General features: G+C 42.9%; 1 protein-coding gene across 1 annotated transcript; it reads right to left on the bottom strand.

Moving 5' to 3' along the window:
• Positions 1–136: 136 nt before the first annotated feature.
• Positions 137–14,107, bottom strand: LOC139651185 (alanine aminotransferase 2-like). Its single transcript, XM_071528044.1, has 12 exons — positions 14,011–14,107; positions 13,702–13,890; positions 7,164–7,253; positions 6,911–7,019; positions 6,590–6,723; positions 4,467–4,710; positions 4,208–4,287; positions 3,502–3,638; positions 2,800–2,974; positions 1,741–1,896; positions 1,530–1,642; positions 137–790 (listed from the first exon to the last, which is right to left on the bottom strand). Exons 2-12 carry the CDS (start codon positions 13,846–13,848, stop codon positions 700–702), a joined length of 1,476 nt encoding a protein of 491 aa, XP_071384145.1. The 5' UTR covers positions 13,849–13,890; positions 14,011–14,107; the 3' UTR covers positions 137–699.
• Between the last annotated feature and the right edge of the window lie 5,694 nt (positions 14,108–19,801).

Genomic DNA, 19,801 nt, shown 5'->3' on the forward strand with positions numbered 1-19,801 from the left:
AGTTATGTGCATTATCCTTATTTCAAATGTAAGAGCAGGCATTGCATAATTGTCAGTAATGTGGTGTATCAGAGAAATTAAAACTTTTATTTTCACATTTTAAAACAATTTCACCATTAGTTATTACAAATAGCTACATAGCTGCAACACAGTTCTCTCTTTGACAATATGTCATTCTCTGCACCCAAAGACAACTTGAGACAATCACGTTATTTTGGACCATGCTGTTAAAGTATGACACATCTAACTAGTTTGGCTGTATACCTCTTGGCAGGAGTTACACCCCACAGTAGCAGCATCTATGACACAAGGACGGCTGAAATGCCTTTAATGTTATTTCGATACTGACATACACCTAACACTATTACACAACATTGTACACCTGGCCAGGTAACACTTCGGAAAAGTGTATCATGTAAATTATGGCACATTTTATGTTGTACTTACACATTGTCTTCCCTGATTAGAAACTGTGAAAAAACCATAATGGCATAAAAATCAGATGTTTTATTCTTATATAGCCTTGGACACACAGAAGGCAATGTTAGGATTCCTGCTTCAGTCACACAAAGGCACAAGAAGATACTGGCACTCAATGAGTTGCATAAAAGGAAATGGTAGTGGAAATTTCAGTCTCTGCTATTGATTCTGAGGTGTAGATTACAGGTGATGAAGTCAAAGAAAGGTTGAGGAACGATGTTATGAAAACTCTTTCATGAACCGCTGGTGGAACTCCCGGATCTTCTCCAACACAACCTTCAGCTTCTCGATAGGAGGCAAGATGGTCATCCTGGACGGAGAGACGGATAAAAGCAGAAGGGAGGTAAGAGAAAGTGTGATGACTGTTGATGACTCAGGCACTTTTAGAACTTGAGTCAGTTTTAGATGAAACACCGTTTGCCTGACTGCAAAATGGACAACATCAGCAATTTTGGGACAGTTTTATTCATTGTATTGTATCAGGCAATTTTGAATCATTTTACCATATGAAACAGTGGGTTAATGTGCGATATTGCCACAGGTGTAGTTAGGCCAGATACAAAGCAGTTTTTCATTTGAAAGGTTTACTGAGGCTCCACAAACATGACCTCAAAATGAATTTAAGCAGCTTATGGCTAACTAGTCTCTTTATCACTGGTATCCTGGGTGCCATGCACTTGCTAATAAATGGGCTTAGGCAACACAATCACTTTTCAAAGTGATACAGTATTGTGTATTAAGGGTGCAAAAGTGTGCTATGCATTTGTAACATTGACAAAATTAAACCACTGGAGACAATAGAGAGAGAATCAGATGTTAGTAATGGATTAGCGGGCGGATTGTACAAAATACCCATTTTTAGCCCATACTAGAATCACTGTTTTGTAATGTTACTTTGGGCGTACTGACTTCAGGACAAAAAAAATCCATCATGATATTGTCATTGTACAATTTCTTCTTTGCCAATCTGAAAGCACAGTAGGAACTAGTAGTTTTAAACAGGATTTTGGCCCAGAACAGAGAGGTGCAGAGATGGGGTCGAGGCTAACCTGAAGTGGTAGGTTCCCTCTCTCTGTCCGAAGCCACTACCTGGCACCAGGCAGATACCCATCTCCTCCAGCAGCTTCAGACAGTAGAACATGTCTGGGGCCTGGCCGTTCTCCTGTAGACACGCACACACACACAGCAGCAAATCAGGACTTAAGCAAGAATGAAAGAGACAAAAAAAAAGGAAAGACAATACATGTGCAGAGAACACACCTTGGCCTGGTCGATGGCCTTCTGGGGCAGGGTGATGCGGGGGAAGGTGTACATGGCCCCCTGCACAGGGTTACAGCTGATACCAGGCACCGTGTTGAAGATCTCCTCCGTCAGCCGGGCCTTCTCTGCCAAGGCTGCTAACACCGCTGTCCGCTCCTGCAGGGGCAGCAGGTCAGAGTGGTCAGTGACCTCCAATCAGCAGCAATATTGGGGAAAAAAGTCATCAGCAAATCTAAAAAGAGACAGTTTTCCCTGGCAGTGATTTCTCCAGGCTCACGTCACATCACGCCCTCTGCTGGTGCACAGGAGTAACACATCTCTGCCAAATAAAATTACTCATTATTATGCATTAAGTGCAAGGGAAAAATGATATACATTCATTAACAAGTTTATATGTCCTTGACCCTGAAACATGTAGTTAGCACTTCCAAACTACAAACAACTACAAATATTTCCGAGGCTCGTAGTTGGAGACTATCTATGCCAAGAGGTGAGATTGTGAACTACTTTGAACTTCCTGGAATTGAAAAGAGAGTCTCATTGGTTTTAAATGTGCAGACCATCAGCTTAATGGCTTCCTGGACAACACAATGCATCTGCCTAATGAGGGTTTGATGGACACGGGCTACCAAGATTACAGTAGCATGCATAATGCATTCATTGCTCTTTGCAAAGCTCAAATCTCTGTGCTACTGTGGAAGAGGTGCCACAGTAATTTAAAAAACATAGCATGTTTTAATGACTGATTTATATATGTATGGATTGATGAAATGAAATTAAGGAAATAAAACTCAGTAGAATGAATATTGCACTATTATCCCAACAAGAGTACATCATTGAAAAAACAAACAGAACTGAAATACCTGCAATAACCTTTTCTTCAGAACAAATATTTCCAAAATCTGATTATTGGCAACTGACTGAGCGTGAGAGTGAGGACTTGCAACTGCAATGTGCATTAAGTGGTGTGGTGTTGGGGGTGTGTTTGCATGAGTTTTTGCATGAGTAAACTGTGCATGTGCATACAGTAAGAGCACAGCCTGTGCATGTTTGTTTTACCTTGATGAATGTGTTGTAGGAGGGCTCGTCGGGCTGCGGGGGGTTGACCACCAGGTCCAGGAGAGCCTGTCCGGGGACGGGGGGGCACAGACGCACCGACACCAGTTTGGTGAGCTGGGCCTTCACCCCAGGGTCCATGTTTATCACCTCCATGTAGCCTCCACGGAAGCCACACCTAACACACAAAGAGAGCCATGGGTAAGCACAAAGCATGCTCTCCGGGTGATGTTCGAGTCAACAATAGAAACTGAGGTATTCCAAAGCTCTACAATGTAAAAAATAAATATGGAAAGGTATGCAGACAGACGGCCGATGTTGCAGCAGCAGAGAGAAGCAATTACAACAAGTCAACATATAGAGAATAATACATATTAAATAAATGAATGAATTAATAAATGCACAAAATTATGTAAAATAAATGAATATACTGTAATATATCCATATTTCCATGTGTCCATATTTGTATGTGAGAGTGAGTGTATGCATGTGTTTATTTTTGCATGAGCATGCCTATCCCTTTCTATATGTACTGCATGTACTGTATGTTTAATATGTGTGTTCAGTCTGTGTGTGTGTATGCATGCAAGTGTGTATATGTATGTGTGTGTGTGTGTGTGTGTGTGTGTGTGTGTGTGTGTGTGTGTGTGTGTGTGTGTGTGTGTGTGTGTGTGTGTGCGCGCGTGTTCACGCAGCCCAACTCACTCTCCCATGTAGCACTTGGAGGTGGAGTGGAAGGAGGCCATCTCCACTGTGCTGGAGTATTCTGGTCCCATCTCAAACAGCACCTTCTTAAAGGAGTGAAACTTACAGCCCTCCGCATACACATTATCCTGGTAGACCTGGAATGGGAAAACAACATTAATGCATAAGAGCTGATTGAAAAGACAACATTATCCATATACATTTACTGAAAGGAGAGCATTTTGCATAAGAATTTGTTGAAAAGAGATAATTATCCATAAAAAATGACTATTAGAGTTGGTAAACATCAAAGTGGCAAAGAGAGACAATGTGCACATAGTAAATAATACAGTTACTGTGTGTTGTTTTTACAATAATCGTGGGTATGTTAGACCATATTCACAAAAGGAATGAACTTTAAATGGAATACTTGACAGCTGTAGGCAATTTGTTCAAATTCAACATCAGGGACGGTAGATAGGTACAATTTTGGCTTCCCATACTTTTTCATTCAAATATGAAATACAATGGGGATACATTGTTTTTCAGAAGTCACCCCCTTCTGGGAAGAGCTCAGCCAACGTTACAAAGTCGCTGAACATTTATTACGGTAGATTCAATTTAGTTGGATCAAGGGGATGAGCTGCGATTAGGGCGACAAGTATTACGAGAGCAGAAACAGAAAGGGAAAAACTTTTGAAAAGAGGAAATGACATGGGTAAGTTACTTCATCAGCCATGAGGAAGAGGTGCTCCTCTTTAGCAAATCGAATCACATCTTCAATGCACTGTCTGCTCTGGACCTGACCTATCACACAGAACAACAGAGTTTGATGATTAGGGTACATATTTGTAGAAAATGAGAGAAGAGTGAGAAAGAAGTGTCAAAATATGTTGTATGATGCGTAAATTGCCCATGGAACTTTTCAAGCATTGAGCATTTTTAATTCCCTTATTTTGGATACAGAAAGCACCCTCGGCACATACCAGTGGGGTTTCCAGGGTTGATGATGCAGAGGACGCGGGGGTTGCAATGCTGCCTGGCCGCAGTGAGGGATTTCCTCAGCTCCGTCATGTCCAGACTCCAACACTTGTCCTCGTCCAGGTAGTAGTTGACCTGCACTGCACCCAGGTCTGCCAGGGTGGCGGAGTACAGAGGGTACTGGGGGATGGAGATCATCACTCCTGTGCGGTCCCGACCCTCACCGGACACCAGCAGCTTCAGCATGGTCTGGGAGGAAGAGGGGAGGAGGAGGAGAGAGAGAGGAGATGGAAGGAGGAATGTGGCGGTAAGGAGGAGAGAGAACTCTCATCTTGGAGAATGTATATGGATGTACAGATGGGGATTTGCAGAAAGTTGTTTCAGAATCAGAATAGCTTTTAGTTACCAAGTACAACAGGTGCACAACAAATTTGACCTGGTTATTTGGTGCTGACACATTACAAGACAGTTACGTAAAACAAGACTGACACCTCGAAAAGGAATGAAAGGAACTCACACATGTATGATGAGACTAAACACTACAAGTATACATTCTAAGCCATAAAATTGTTCCAGTGTTACAGAGCCCGGGAGTGGCCATTGGGAGAGAAAAAAAGTTATATCGAGTCCATGATTTACTGTAACGTGCGCACGTTTTAGTCCATTCGTGCGCACGAGATACAATTCGTTCCCTTGATTTTGTTAAACTGTGCAATTTAGGAAAAATGCAACTTAAAAGGAACCTTTTAGGTATTGCAGATAGGCCTCGTAAGGATTTGGTATGTTAATATTCATTGTCTGTTTACACTGAATAGGCATAACCCAAATATTTCAACATATTTAAACTTCAGGCCATGTAAACACAATCAGGTGGCTGCAGCACACCCAGGACAGCGCCATATTTAAACATAATCACCAATATGTGCACTGACTCTTTATAAGCTCGTGAAGAGCGCATGTATTATATATCGAGAGCACAATATCACTATTTTGAGGGCACGTTTTGGCAATTTTTTTCGCACGTAAAGAGGAAATCGAGGGAACGAATTGTATCTCGCACGTTACAGTAAATCGTGGCCACGACATAAATAATTTTTCTCCCGATGGCCACTCCCGGGCTCCGTACAGTGTAGTAATATTTGCATATCTGGAACAGTAGAGAGGGGGTAGTGAATGTCTGGTAGTGGGTAGGAAAAAACAGGCATGGGTAGGGAATAACAGAGTGACAAGGATCTGCCAGTGCAGTAAAGTCACAGATGTGCAAAGTACAACTTGGTTGATAATTAACAAAAGATGAAGGAAGGACAGAGAAGGGCACTCGAAGAACAGATTTGCAGACCCAGTTGCCCAGTCACCTAACAACAAGAGTGACAAGGATCATCTTTAAGCCGCTATAAGTAAGTCTGGAGGAAAACACAAAGACGAACACAATTAGCCCCCCTTCTCCCCTCTCTCCCCTAATCACCCAGCCTGCAACAATGGGTGTGCTGCTGATTGACAGCTTGGAGCGAAGCCCTCCTGCTCTAAAGTTTGTCTCAGTGGGTCAGATGCCTGAGCCATATTGTCTTGATCATTTATGTTCATCTCATCTGGGGGAAAGGACGTACTAAACCGCTATAGCTGGCGGGGGCTTCCCTTGCTGTGCAGAATACACGGTGGATCTGATTCGTCTATCCAGGTGTCCGTTCCCCTCTTAGTTGCAGCTAATACCTGCCTGTCCTCTGATTTCCTTGTGTGTCACATTGTCAGGGACATGTACTGCACATTCAGTCCCTTTCTTTAAAGAACTACAATACATTTGTTTGGAAAGGGTTGCCCTACACGTACACAACCACTCCCCCCACACCCAGCTCAATCGCTACTCCCTAGCCACTACCCATTAATGTGATTGATTGATGTTTTTCTGTGTGTGGTAACTCCCTATAGCAGTTCAATCAGCGGATTCAGACAGGGGAGACTGTCAAGAGTGGCTAATGTTCACCCAACATGGGGATTACTTTTGCTTAATTCAAACAAACTGTCAACTTAGAAAACCTACCTACTGCGGCTTTAGCATGAAGACAGTGTTGGGAAGCTTGGTCTAAGTGAGCACCCTGCTGTGAGAGGAGACAATAAGAAGGGCTCATACCACGATGGCGTCACTGGCGCCGATGGAAAGGTAGATGTTGTCAGGGTTGGAGGGGATCCCACCATCTCTCTTCTCTATGTAGCAAGCCACATCCTGACGGACGCACTCGATGCCCTGGCTGGCACTGTAGGAACCTGGGAAACAGAGGAAGACACACTTGAAACTCTGTTTATATACAAAAAATACATAGATAGATGGCTAGATGGATGCATGGATAGACAAATAGGAGGTGGACGGTGGTGGTGGAGGGGCAGATAAACCTGCGTGGGGAAGTGAAAGGGAGATCAACCTAGGCGGGGAAGTGAAAGAGAGTATCCTGACCTATACTGTGTCCTCCACAGGCCTGAAGAATGCGTCGCGCTCTTTTCTTGGCGTCCTCCGGAAACTTGTTGTCCTCCAGGAGTTCTGGGTAGGAGCACAGAGCCAAGACCTGAGAGGGAAATACAAAACAAACATTTCATACACAATGAATATTCATTTGGCTCCCTGAAATGGAGATTGATGAATCCAGACACAAATCAAAAGTAATTCAAACACATATGACTCGAGGCAAAACTGTACAAAGTGATCCAACCTGTCTGAGAAATGTGATTGGCTTTTGACCCATGGCGTGGGCGTCACCAATGTTGGCCTTGATGACTTCTGTGAAAGGCTTCTTGACTCCCTGCAGAGAGAAAGACAGAAAGAGAGATCAGAAGTATAAAGTACAAGTATAGGTGGTATAAGTATTATATTAAATACAGAGACAGAGAGGAAGGGAGAGAAATTGAGTGAGTTTCTATTATCTCAGTAATGTAATGTGCTCACATCTATGTGAATATGAGAAAGAGAGAGAGAGATATATGAGTCAGGACACAACTGAAACTTAATAGACTGACAGATTTGTTCCAAGAATCAGGCTGCTGTGCCAACAGCTGGGTTTCCCTTTTTTCACTAATCCTTCCTCTCTTTTTAGCACTGCTTATTCAATAAGCACTCTCCCACAATGTTTTTTCTCATGAGCAAAATTCAATGGCATCCTGGAGAGTACCAGAAAAAAATATAACAGAAAATGCTTCAACTTTTGCAACAGCTGTGACATAACTTTTGCTGTTGTTCACTTGATGAAAAAGGGACTTGGATACAACAGAAAGGTGATACATAATCAATGTGATATTTACTGATATTGATATAGTTACCATGGATGTTTGGAGAAGTGTGCCTATAGTGTAAGGATTACATGCATCTCATCAAGCAATGAATGTGTGTCCAATTCGGACTGACAGTTAGTCTTGCTATGGCTGGACAGGCAACCTGCCTGGAGCAAAACCTAATGTACAAAGAATGTAAAGTTGTGTCTCTAACTGAGAGAGAGAGAGAGAGAAAACGCTGGACTTCTGTATTTTGTACACAGATGGTCTACATTAACAAGTTGAATCAACCAGATTACAAAACCCATTTATTGGTAACGGCTGCAGGCCATAGAAATTCCTCCAACACTCAAAGTGTTTTGAATTTGAAAGTGTATCATGGTAGGAACACTTGCCAATCAAACATGTTTTCCATTAGTGTGGCTTCAACTCCTCCCTCAGAATCCCCTCTTACCAAACGATGGTGGGAAAATAGCATCTTCTATTAGATCTATTGTCCCTCTTTACTCCACTAAATTGCAAGCATTCGTTTGGTCATTTGAGAGAGAGAGAGAGAGAGAGAGAGGACTGATAACTACAGGACACCTCCCGCTCTTTGTCCTGCCACCTGATGGCTTAGCATGTAAATCAAATCAGTGATGCCTGTATTCATCTCACACAGACAGACCCCTCGGTCCCCCCCAACACACACACACACGCCTCTCCTCTCATTAGCAATCTTGTATTTTCGAAAGACACTGGCACAGAGTCAGCTTGGCACCGGGCCTATGGAAGAGGAAGGGTTGGCTTGGGCAGAGACACTGGGAGGCATGGAGGGGCTCACAGACAGAAACTCCACTGTTTTTGGTTGGGGAAGTACTCAAGAATTACTGGCTTGATCAATCAAACCGTAGGGTGAGATATAGTCTATTTCATTTTGTTCCTAAAACATTGTCTGACGTGTTTTGCTCCATCTATCCACTGGCTATTCATCTCCATTGAATTAGCAGCTCCTTCATCTCTTCGACCTTACCGACGCCTGCATGATCTGATTTGGTGCCTGTGTGTCTGCTTGCTGGTAACATTGTGCTGCTCCTGTTATTGCTACTATCAGATTAGATGGTAATGTGACATTAGGTGCTCCCTGTTGCTTCCAGCCAGTTGCTTCATTGGCTCTAGAGGACAGAGGAAGCATATGTTACAGAGTGTCTGACTCATCAAATCTGGCTTTCATTTTCAGTTCAGGCATGGACACCACAGACCATGGTATTTTAATATAAACCTTATTCAGGTCAAGTCAAACATTTAAAAAGCACATTTAAAAACAACTGAAGTTCAAGTGCTGCACAAAGCCAGTGAATATATAACATCACCCTGAACACATAACATCAGCATAGCACTGCCAGAAAACACACACACACATATAACCAGATAAATCATGAGGACTTCAAAGCTAGAGAATAAAAGTGAATAGCGCTTATGACCAGTCCCTTTCTGAATGGTGTTTTTATGTTTGTACTGCAGCTGTTATTGCAGCTGTTTAATGACAGAGACTGTAAAACAAAATAGTGTTTGATTCATTCACATTCATAAAAGATTGCCTTGCCCTAAACTTCTCTATGCTTACCCTATCTGTTTGTCTCCATTTACCACTTTTCTTGCTCAGAAAATCCCAGATGGTTTTGTGGTGCACTAGGCTTAACCAACCTGCGCCAAAGCAGCCTTGGAAAATTTCTGCCTGTGATTTGCCAGTGATTTGCCAGTAGATAGGTGACATGATTTGTTGTATCCCAGAATCACTCTCAACACTAAACACAAGCCTGGATTACCGACCGGGCAAACTCGGCCCGGCCGGTAATCAGAGCTGTAGTCACCAAAACCACCCTTACCTACATTTAGGCTGATACCTAGTTCACAAGATATCGTCTTTTTACAGTGCGTCTAGAATTACCATGCAGCATATGAAGAGAGGCAGTGAATTCAATTAAGTAGTGATCAGACAAAACCACATCCATAACTGATGAAATGTCAATGTCAACAGAAAGTCCCCGTGTAATGACAAGGTCTAAGGTATGACCACACCTATGAGTTGGTTCATTAACATATTGTATGAAGCTCAGATCTTCCAATAGATGTGAAAAGTCAGTAGCCTTCTTGTCTGTCTTATTGTCAATGTGTAAATTAAAGTCACCAATAATGATTATATTGTCATAATTAGAGCTGATGATTGATAAGAGCTCAGAGAAATCAGACAAAAAAGCCCCTCTTCCCTTGTCTAATGGAGTAGGAGAAATTATAATTTTGCGGGGCAGTTTCAATAAGAGCGGCGGATGCGTCCGTGTTTAGTCAGGTTTCAGTTAAAAATAGGCAGTCAAACAGATGCTCTAAAATAAGATCATTAATTTAAAAAGTTTTATTGACGAGGGACCTGATATTTAAAAGTGCCATTCGCAGCTTTACCATCTTGCTTTGATCTGTAAGTGATTGGCAACAGCCACTGGATGCAGGGATGCATACAAGGTTGTTAAAATTGACTCAGCTGTGAATTAGAGTTTAGATCTTATAAGAGACTGAAAATTTATCAAATTCGACCTCATAGACTGTTTTAAAAACAGTCTATGAGGTCTTTTAGTTACACGGACTGGAATTGTGGCTATATTGCAGGGCGAGTTCACAAGTCCAAAACTAATTGTTGACCTATCATAAAAAGTAGTATCAGGAATAGGGGAATTTGTAGGGCTGTTAGAGGGTCCTGGCTCCACAATGACATTACCTGTACTACAGGCTAATTTGCTGTTATTAGAACAAGAAAATCGAAGAAAAGGCTTAAAGGGGTTTTCTGACAGTCAGCAGGTAAAGAACTTGCATGAATGTTAAGTCAGTGGCAATACAACACCTCTGTATGGCTGTTTGCTACTAGGGGTTGGCCATAATCACTGATAAACCAGGAGGCAGTACATTGCTGCAATGACCCAATTTCCATTTAAGTTTCATCTAATCTAATAAGCAATCAGAACCTGACTCTCTTCGGACAGACTAGAACAGGGTTTAGAGGAAGCTCAAGATAGAGCTGCTAGCTAACTAGCTCAACTGGGTTGCTGTCCCGAGTCTGAGTAATCTCTCTCAACTTCCCACGTTCAACCCGTCTCTCCTCATAACCTGAGCTGCGTGATAGGTAACTCAGGTTTTGAGTTATGTGACAGATAACAATGAACATGATCATTTGAATCATGCGAACAGTACAGCAGGATCGCCACAATATCATGTCAGATTGTCTTGTTTGCATGTTCCTTCTCATAATTCAGTGCTCTGTGTGACAAAATGTCAGGCTAACTGCCTCCAAGTGCGCACACACCACTTAAGGTTTGAGTCAGTATTTGCATTTCTGTACCTGTGTCTTTACATGAAGCCAAGGGCAAGGCCTGCAGGTTTATGTGGGTTAGCGTCAAGTCAGATGTGAGTTTGTTTAAGATCTGAATCATTGGATGCAGCGCATTTCCTTTCTACTCCTCAGCCAACAAAGAGGCTGCTGTTCTCCCTGTGAGAGAGGGGCCAGTCGATGCCCTGCGTTCTCCTGCTCACTCAGCACCAGGCACCGATTACACGACCAGTGAACCTGACCGGGAAACCCTGTTGTTCACCACAGTCAGCACAGAGCCTGGCCTGACAACCATCCTGAATTCACCTTTCACTTAGTGTGAAGCTGTCATCCCATGTGCTTTATCAGACCCATTACTGTTTCTGACGGGACGATCAACGAAATGAAATTCCCACTGCCAATCCTCTGAGAAGTCCACACACTGATTATAGAGGAATTCTACCAAAACTAACTAGATTGTTCTCTATTGTTAATCTGCAAAATTTCCCAAAAAGTGTTTAATAATAAGAGAAACATAGATGGATATATAAGTACAGGAACGTCCACAGAAATGTTCTTCCAGCCATCTCTGGCAATGCAAACTGATGACCCACTTTGTGTGATTCTGACAACTCACAACTCGGTCAAATCTTCCTGTTCTTTCCCCATTCTCTCTCTCTATTGTCACGTTGATGCTGTCAAGTTGCCAGCGGTTGAGATCCAAGCCTGATTTAGCTCGCTGCAGTGCAGGCACTGTCATGCCAGATGTCTGGGTAAGGATTTATGAGGTTCATCATCACACAAGTGCACGCACACACACACACACACACACACACACACAAACATGTACACACGCTCACAAACACACACAAAATCTGCTGATCGGTCAGTAAAAGTGTTCCAGTCACAGATCTGACAGGAAGCAGTCTCTCAGCTGACCGGGCAGCTGCAGCACCTCCAACCCTTTCAGAAAACTCCTGGATTTTACAATACAGGCTGTTTTCACTCGCACTGTAAATCACACCATGTGATTTAAAACACAGGTGGAAAGAAAAGATGTACTCCATTTTGTCTAGTTAGGGCCAACACACACATTTGCATTCATTTTCAACACAGCATAGGTAAACAGCAAGTTATAATGACAGAACATGCCGTGTTACATAATGTTGACATGTTGAAAATGACACTTTAGCTTTGGCCTTTCTAACAATCTTTTATAATTCCTTGATAAGAACTTTACAGCATTGCAGATATCATTATGGTGCACTCTCTGCAACCTCATTAACCTCAAACATTGGCCGGTTAGAGCCGCCTCTCTCGGTTTATTGTCACAGAGGGAGGGAAAACAGAACGGGCTGCCGAGAACTTGAGTACTTTCTGCAGAAGCGGAGCCGCTTGTAATGACCCTTCTCACAGAGAAAAGGGCTCTGACACCGCGAGGCCTCTCAGCTCCGGCTCAGTCCAGTGAATTCATTCCCCCACGGAGGAGGAGGAGGAGGAGGAGGAGGAGAAGGAGGGAGGCACGCAAACTCAAAAGAGACGAGACAAAAGAGGAGAGAGAATGCACCCCTGCTTATGTAATGACCCTCCAGCATATACACATCCACTCTGCGTCCTGCAGCCACTGCAGGCAAGAGGAGGGAGTGACCTGCCCCTTCCAGCTGATTGACCTGACTTGCTGGTGAAGAGGACAGAGCTGAAGAGAGCGGCTTGCATTACAGCTTCTTAACGTGCATCCTGCTTGCCATTCCTCAGGAAAGCGCGGCAGATCAATATCACACAGTGGGATGTAAGCTGAGTGGTTTTGCGCAGCATTGCAGAAGTAAATCATAAAGAGCCTAGTACCTCTGTCACTCAGGCAGTTTTAAAAGCTGAGCTGTTGTCTGTCCTGCCGCCGCTCAGCAAAACACCCTGTAAGGCAAAAGGTCTTACTCAGAGGGGGCTACCTCCTTCTCTTTCCATACCATTATGCAACGCAGTTCCTTCCATATCATGTGGACACAGACCAGGAAAACAACTTTTTTTAAGCTGGCGGATTGCTAAAATCACCGGGGCACTATCAATGTTTTTCTAGCTAAAATTATTTTTTTTGGAATATAAAGGAACTTTTAAACGACCTGCCAATCCCGGAGAGCAGACCAACTTCTCACTGTCAGCTAAAATCTACAAGCATATGGCTGGAGTTAAATTCCAGCTGTTGCAGAGTGAGTGTTTCATCTGTCCATCACACACACACACACACACACACACACACACACACACACACACACACACTGCAAACAGCTGGGAGGATGTCACGTGTGCTTGTCTTCGACTTACCCTCATGAAAAAGTATAATAGTCGTATAAAGACATGAAATTATACAACATAAATACCACAGCAAACCTGCAAGTTTCCATAGTGATACTGTAGCCTAGTGACAGGCCTACCGTATGAGATAAAAATACCATAAAGTACAATATAGGATCACTATAAACTCCCTGGTGAGTGCCACATACGCACCATAAACCCCTGTTGGAATATTATGGGAGTATGACGCTCACTTTTAACACAGCAGGGGTAAATTTACCCGTTTTGCATACATGATCAAACTTGCACCGAGGCGCGTGCACGCAGCAGGCTGGTTGCAGGCTCGGGGGCTTTACCTCTTTCAGCTCCTTCTCAATCTGCACCGCGCGCTGGACTATCGGACCGCGGACAGCGTACTCGACCCGCTTCACGTTGGGGTTCATGTTGTCCAGCGTCAGCACCTTCCCCCGGTGCGCGACCCCGTTCACTCCCTGCTGGGACATGTTTGCTTTCTGGAGCCGATGTCCCACGATACTCTGTGATACCTGAAAGATAACAGGGAGACGGTGAAGTATTAAGAATAAACAGAAGCCCTTATAAGTCTTGACTGCCACGCAGCGTGTAGGCTACATTAGTGGTGACAAGTGTTTCCTATCAGCTCTTACCAGTCGGGCAGCCTGAGATAGAGGGAAGAACTGTGCTCTCTCTCTCCAACTCCTCCGAGTCTCAAAACGAGTTGGATTACTCAATTTTCATATTCCCTCCCGACTGTCACGCCTTCGCTCGCCGCAGTACTTGGTTGGCTGGATTTTTTTCACCAACTCAGCTTCGGTTTGCTAGTGCTGCCTTCAGGGCTGTCGGAATGTTCGGAATTAAAGGCCCCAGCGAGTGGTGAATGCATACGACTGGGGAAGTCGAAGTACTGTGAACAACTGATGACAAAATTATGTCCATGACAACTTCTGGCTAAGAAATTAATTGAAAAATTAGGTGAATATCAAATCCAAAAATGCCAAGTTGCTACTTATGAGGAAAGAGGTCCAAGGCACTCCAAAATAGGTTCAAAAGCTTCTTTTCTATTAGGCTATTCCTTACGAAAAGTTTAAAAAGTGTGTCTGTGCCCATCCTGTTTCAGCCCTTAGTGTCTTCCCAGGTTGTCTTGGAGAGAACAAACTTCTCAAGAACATCAACAGTTTGAGATGGACTGTGTGCTTGATGCTGAGAGATCAATTAGGACTGACAGATGTTTCTATAATATAGACTGTTGTTTGCGCTGTTTGGACATAGAAATGCATGGCTCTCCGCAATGAACGTTGGGGCTTCTCAGGTCAAGTCAGCTGTCCGTCCCCTGTCCTTGTGTTCTTTTATTTTTGGAATCATACTTTGGCCATTAAGTATTAAATCAAACATGTCATGAAGACACAAGAACGCACAAGAATGCATTTTGGGAAAGATCCATCAATTAGGAGCCATATGCTCCAGCCGTGAATTTTCTCTTCTTCATTCTGCCGCTGCAGCACAAAGTACGTATACCATTTGATTTCTAAAATAAAAAGCAGCTGCCAAAACACTACTTTAGTAGCAGGGTCCATTTGTTAATATTTCCGACCAAAAGCATTTGAATGTCTGTCTGTCAAGCTCAGACAGCGGAGTTTACGAGGAGCATTTGAAGGCATCATTAGGCTATGTATTCTCAAGTTTCAACATGTTTTATTTGGGGTCGGACAGCAGTGGCGATGCTATGACTTTTTAAGTGGGGGGGCCCAGGGGGTGGCCTCCACTAACTTGGGGGGTCCAAGGACAATAAGCATAAAAAGGAATTAATGGACTCCAGCGGAGGCAACCATCCTCCGCTGCGCGTCGGACGGTTCTGGCCTCCCCGTCGTCCATTAATTCCTGATAATGGACACCTCGTCAGGCATTATCCCTTACATATTTAACACTACTGCATAAATAATGCAAAACCAACAGTGCAGTCAAACTGTATTTCATCTACTCCTCCCTGTGCTGAAGGGGATAATCGATTCTTAGATGCATCACAATTTATTCTTGAATGATTCTGCATCAAGGCAGGTAGGCCCAACTCAATAATAATGATATAATAATCGGATTTCAAAAACTTAATTCACAACATTATGACTGCCACTTAGATTTTTTAAGACTGGACTGTATAAACTGAAAGCTAAACATGCGTCTTGTTTACATTGGAGTGAAGTTTGAGAGGTCACTGAATAACAAGCACAGAGGGAAATCTGCAAACAAACTTGTAAATGTGAATAGTTTCCACATGAACCGGGGCATGTGCAGATAAACCGGGTTATGTGGGAATTTTTGGAGAGCTATTTGTACATTTACATCACCGGTAAATGACGAATCTGACGAAACTGACGAATATGTAAATATACAAATTGAGCGGTGCATGTGTACATGCGTACCACAACATCGGATAATGTACGATGATGTACATTTGAACAATGACCATTTTTCCACATAAACCGTAACATATCTATTGTATACATTGTATACATTGTATACATCATATAAACCCACATGGGTTTCAAACCTCTCCGGCACATGCCTTTGCTTTTTTTTTCATTGTTTTGTATTCTCTTTATGTTTTTTCTGTTATGGGGCGAATAAATAAAACCTAAAACCTACTGTATATACACTCACGGTACTAAGTGCTTTGGATAAAGGCACCCACCCAAATGGCATATGATATGTCAATGAAAACTTAGAATGCATTGAAAACCTAAGGCTGTTTGTTTATGAAAAGAGGCTGTTTGATCTTTATGATCTTTATCTCTTCTATCAATACTCTATGTTTATCCTCTGGAATTTCTTTGCACCCAAAAGGGGCTAAAATTGTTCTGATAGTACAGCGTGTGCTTCAAACACATTCCCCTGCCCCCCCGCTCCCCCTCCTCATGGTGTTGTAACCTTACACTATAGCCAAAATAACACAACAGGCCATAGCCCAATTCCAGAGTGCCACATCATGCCACCTCAAACAACCCAAGCCGCTTCTACTAAACATGCACAAAGCGCACATGCACGCAGTGCGCACATATGTAAATAAAAACAAGACTAAGAATCTAACAGCCCCGCGACATTGAATTATTCCATTTCATAGGACTCTGCTGGATTGCTTTATGGCACAACGGAGGAAGAGCACAAACAAAGCGTTCAGAGTATTTCACAATGGCAGATGCTGGAACGAGTGAAAGACCGATGGAAAAATCACTTCCAAAATATTTATCCTCTTCAGGAAAGCAAAATAGAAAACCTTTGACCGAGAAGCAAAACAAACAACAGGCAACAGGAAGGACAAGTAACAACATCCTTTTTGTGACACGAAGCAACAGGGCTTATTGGAAATGTGGTCTTAATGTTGAGAAACACTAGCATCAACAATACCACTGGGGTTAGATAGAAGCTACCAATCGTCTTGACCATGGTCTCATTTGTTTACTGTAATTACACCAAGGTATCACAATTAACTTGACAATGATATATTGATGTTTAAAAATGCAACACATAGCACCTTTAATTTAGGTTTTGCAAATCGTTGAACACATGGGATTCTAATTGTCAGCTCTATCCAGTTGTATTGGCTGTTACATCATTGGTCATACATATGCCTTTAACCAGCCCAGAGGTTTAAATCTTTAACTTTACTTGCTTCATATGATGATTAAAGGTCCTACAATACTCAAAATATTACTGTGTATTGGAACATGCAGGAAATGGCAGTATGAGAAACAGCTTTGGTTGAGTTTTGTTCAGTAGTATGAAATGAGTCAAGCACCCAGAAACTGTATCTGCTTCTCCCAGTCTGTTACTTGGTTCACAGCAGGTCTCAAGTCTAAACCAGCCAGAGGACAACGTGACACAGTGCTAGTGTGAGATGACGTCACTCCGTTTGCCCTTACCCTTACCACGCTTATCCAAGGAGACTGAGCTGGCAAACCGAGATGGGAAAATCAAGAGATGGGAATCACTTTTGCCTGGCCTTTTTCACTCTGCAGGAGCCACCTGTCAGCCAGGAATGCAGAGTGGCAGGTTGGTTAAGAAGTGAACCGCATTTAAAAATGAGAAACCACAGATCTGGGCTCATTCCTTGACATATCTTTTTGTTCATACACGGTTAACATGGAAATGGCAAGGGAGAGAGAGAGGGGGCCACAGAATGAGGTGTGTGAGAAGAGAAACCTCCCAGATGTCTTGGCGGGGCTTGGAAAGATATTTGATATGCCTACCTAAAATGGATATGATGCATATAAGCATGTGATGCCCCCTGTGACGTTCAAGTGTCACACAGTGCGCATTTGTGCAGCATCACACGACATGGTCTACTCTACTGCTCTGTTTCATTTCTACAATATGGGAATTTGAAGAGTTACATACTGCATTTAAGGCTCAGTGGCCTTGGCTCAGTCAAAACATGTTTGAACTTTTCCTGGCTCCATTTTAACCCCCCCCCCCCCCCCCAGCCCGTACAACTGTTGTCAAGGCCACATTCAACTTGTCCTGGAGTGTGTTATGAGTGTGTGTGTGTGTGTGTGTGAGAAACAAGGACCACACGTACACTTTTATCTATTTTTAATACTTTTACAATTTATGTCTTCCGGAGTATTTACTGTGTGTATCGCGTGCTGCTGGGAGTCGGATTGGAACGGCTTGTGACATTCAAGCGATGTGCTGAAAATGAATGAGAGCATGATGAAAGAGGAAGAGGAGGAGGAGGGATAAGTGGATTGGTGTGTGTGAATGTGTGCAACTGCTCAATTTCACCACAGGGGGAAGACATCCTCAGTTTCAATTGAATGAACTTGTTTTACTCTGACATAATCCTTGAATATTCTAAAACATTAACAAAGGTTAACATGGAGATTTGTGGAGCAAAGAGGAAAGTACAAACAACAGTGACATCATCTTGTACTGCAGGACATTAGATCAACGATAAGTCAGTTCCAAATATATTACCCTTCTACTCAAAGCATGCATTCATTCATTCCTAAAGAATGTCAGTAAGTACAAATAATGCACCAAAATGATGCAGCAAGTCCTCAGCGGCACAAGTATATTTCAATGGTTTGATTCTACGAAGGAAAGGAGCCTTTGATTCAATTTACCAGGCATTTACCGGAACAGATTCAAAGGTTTTTTTTACTGTTGGAACAAACCCAATTTCAAATACTTGAAGCATATCAAGCTACTACTTTGTCTCTCTCTGCTCTACATTCCTCAAACAATTTACAGAGCTAAGAATCAACCTGTCTACTGTGGTGCCTTTAACCAGAGACTGGTTAAAGAAGAGCTCTAGGCCAAAACAGCATTTAGGGCCAACCAGGTTGTACAAGTTGCTACTGTCACTCTATTAGATCTTATATTCAAACCGCTGCAGGGCAGTAGGGGCGACACCTGGCTTCTCTTTGTTGGTATCTCATCAGCATTTCAAACCATTAAACCCCACCTTCTTATAGAAAAACTATATGTAAATTTGGTTTACACTCCATGTTGTCAAGTTTGCTGACGCCTCCATAATAGTTAGTTTACTTCAGCTTGATGAAACTTGCCATGGTCCTGTAATCCAGCGTTTTGTACATTGCCACTGTCGGCCTCGACCGAGCCTCCAATCTGGATTTCCCTCCGATTGTCAGGATCCCAGACCGAAGGTCGCCAAAGATTATCTGGCAGTGTGAGGAGTTTACAGATTTGATCTTAACCACCCCAATCGACTCGTAGACTGACCCGAGCTGCTGATGTCAAACATGCTTGTTATTTATGACCCGACGTGCTCTGGTCCTGAACAAGTCCTGTAGTGTGTGCACAAGGGACTTTTGTTCCCTGAGTGATGACTGGAAGCAACAGCCTCCTCTGAAGCTGCCAAGTCTTCACTCAGCCGGCCACCAGCAATGTGGCACCATGCCGCACTCATGTCCTCAGCCAATAATCAAGCCATATTCTCCCCATTTGGTGAAAGAGATGCAATGATTTATTTAAAAAAAAATCTGTTATATCCCTCACTGTAGTGATTATGTAAACTGCCACATTTCTGAGAGGAACTAAGAAGAGAAAGCATATTACTTGTAGCTTCACTTCAATGGCTACCAGTATAATTAAAGATTATTAATTAATTTAATTGTGTCCACCTTTAAGGCCCAGTTATGGACTAGCACCTGGGATCCTCAGGCAGCGCTCTTTCGGTTGTTCCACAGTCCAGGCTGAAGACTGACTGAGGTTTCCCCATCTTGAATATAAATCCTCCTAGATCTCGACCTCCAGGCTCTGGACCGACCTGATCTAATAATATTGAACAAGTTGTTTGTTTCAGCATGGTTTGTAGCAGCATGTTTGCTGATTGGCTATATTGATTTTGTTTGTCAGTGTACTGCTGGGTAAGCATCATACTACTAAACTCTGCCTTGTACACTAACCAGGGTCCATGCTCCT

Source organism: Centroberyx affinis, unplaced genomic scaffold, assembly GCF_046629955.1.
Source record: "Centroberyx affinis isolate AG114_WGS23_722 - 3 ecotype Tasmania unplaced genomic scaffold, CSIRO-AGI_Caff_v1 ptg001603l_1, whole genome shotgun sequence".
Taxonomy (NCBI): Eukaryota; Metazoa; Chordata; class Actinopteri; order Beryciformes; family Berycidae; genus Centroberyx; species Centroberyx affinis.

Bases quoted from the DNA above. Each gene is read 5' to 3' on its own strand.
- LOC139651185 (XM_071528044.1), bottom strand. From the start codon at position 13,848: ATGTCCCAGCAGGGAGTGAACGGGGTCGCGCACCGGGGGAAGGTGCTG. The intron at 7,020-7,163 runs GTTGGATCACTT...TTTCCCTCTCAG, and splicing joins CAATCACATTTCTCAGACAG to GTCTTGGCTCTGTGCTCCTA. The intron at 4,288-4,466 runs GTATGTGCCGAG...TCTGTGTGATAG, and splicing joins CAACCCTGGAAACCCCACTG to GTCAGGTCCAGAGCAGACAG.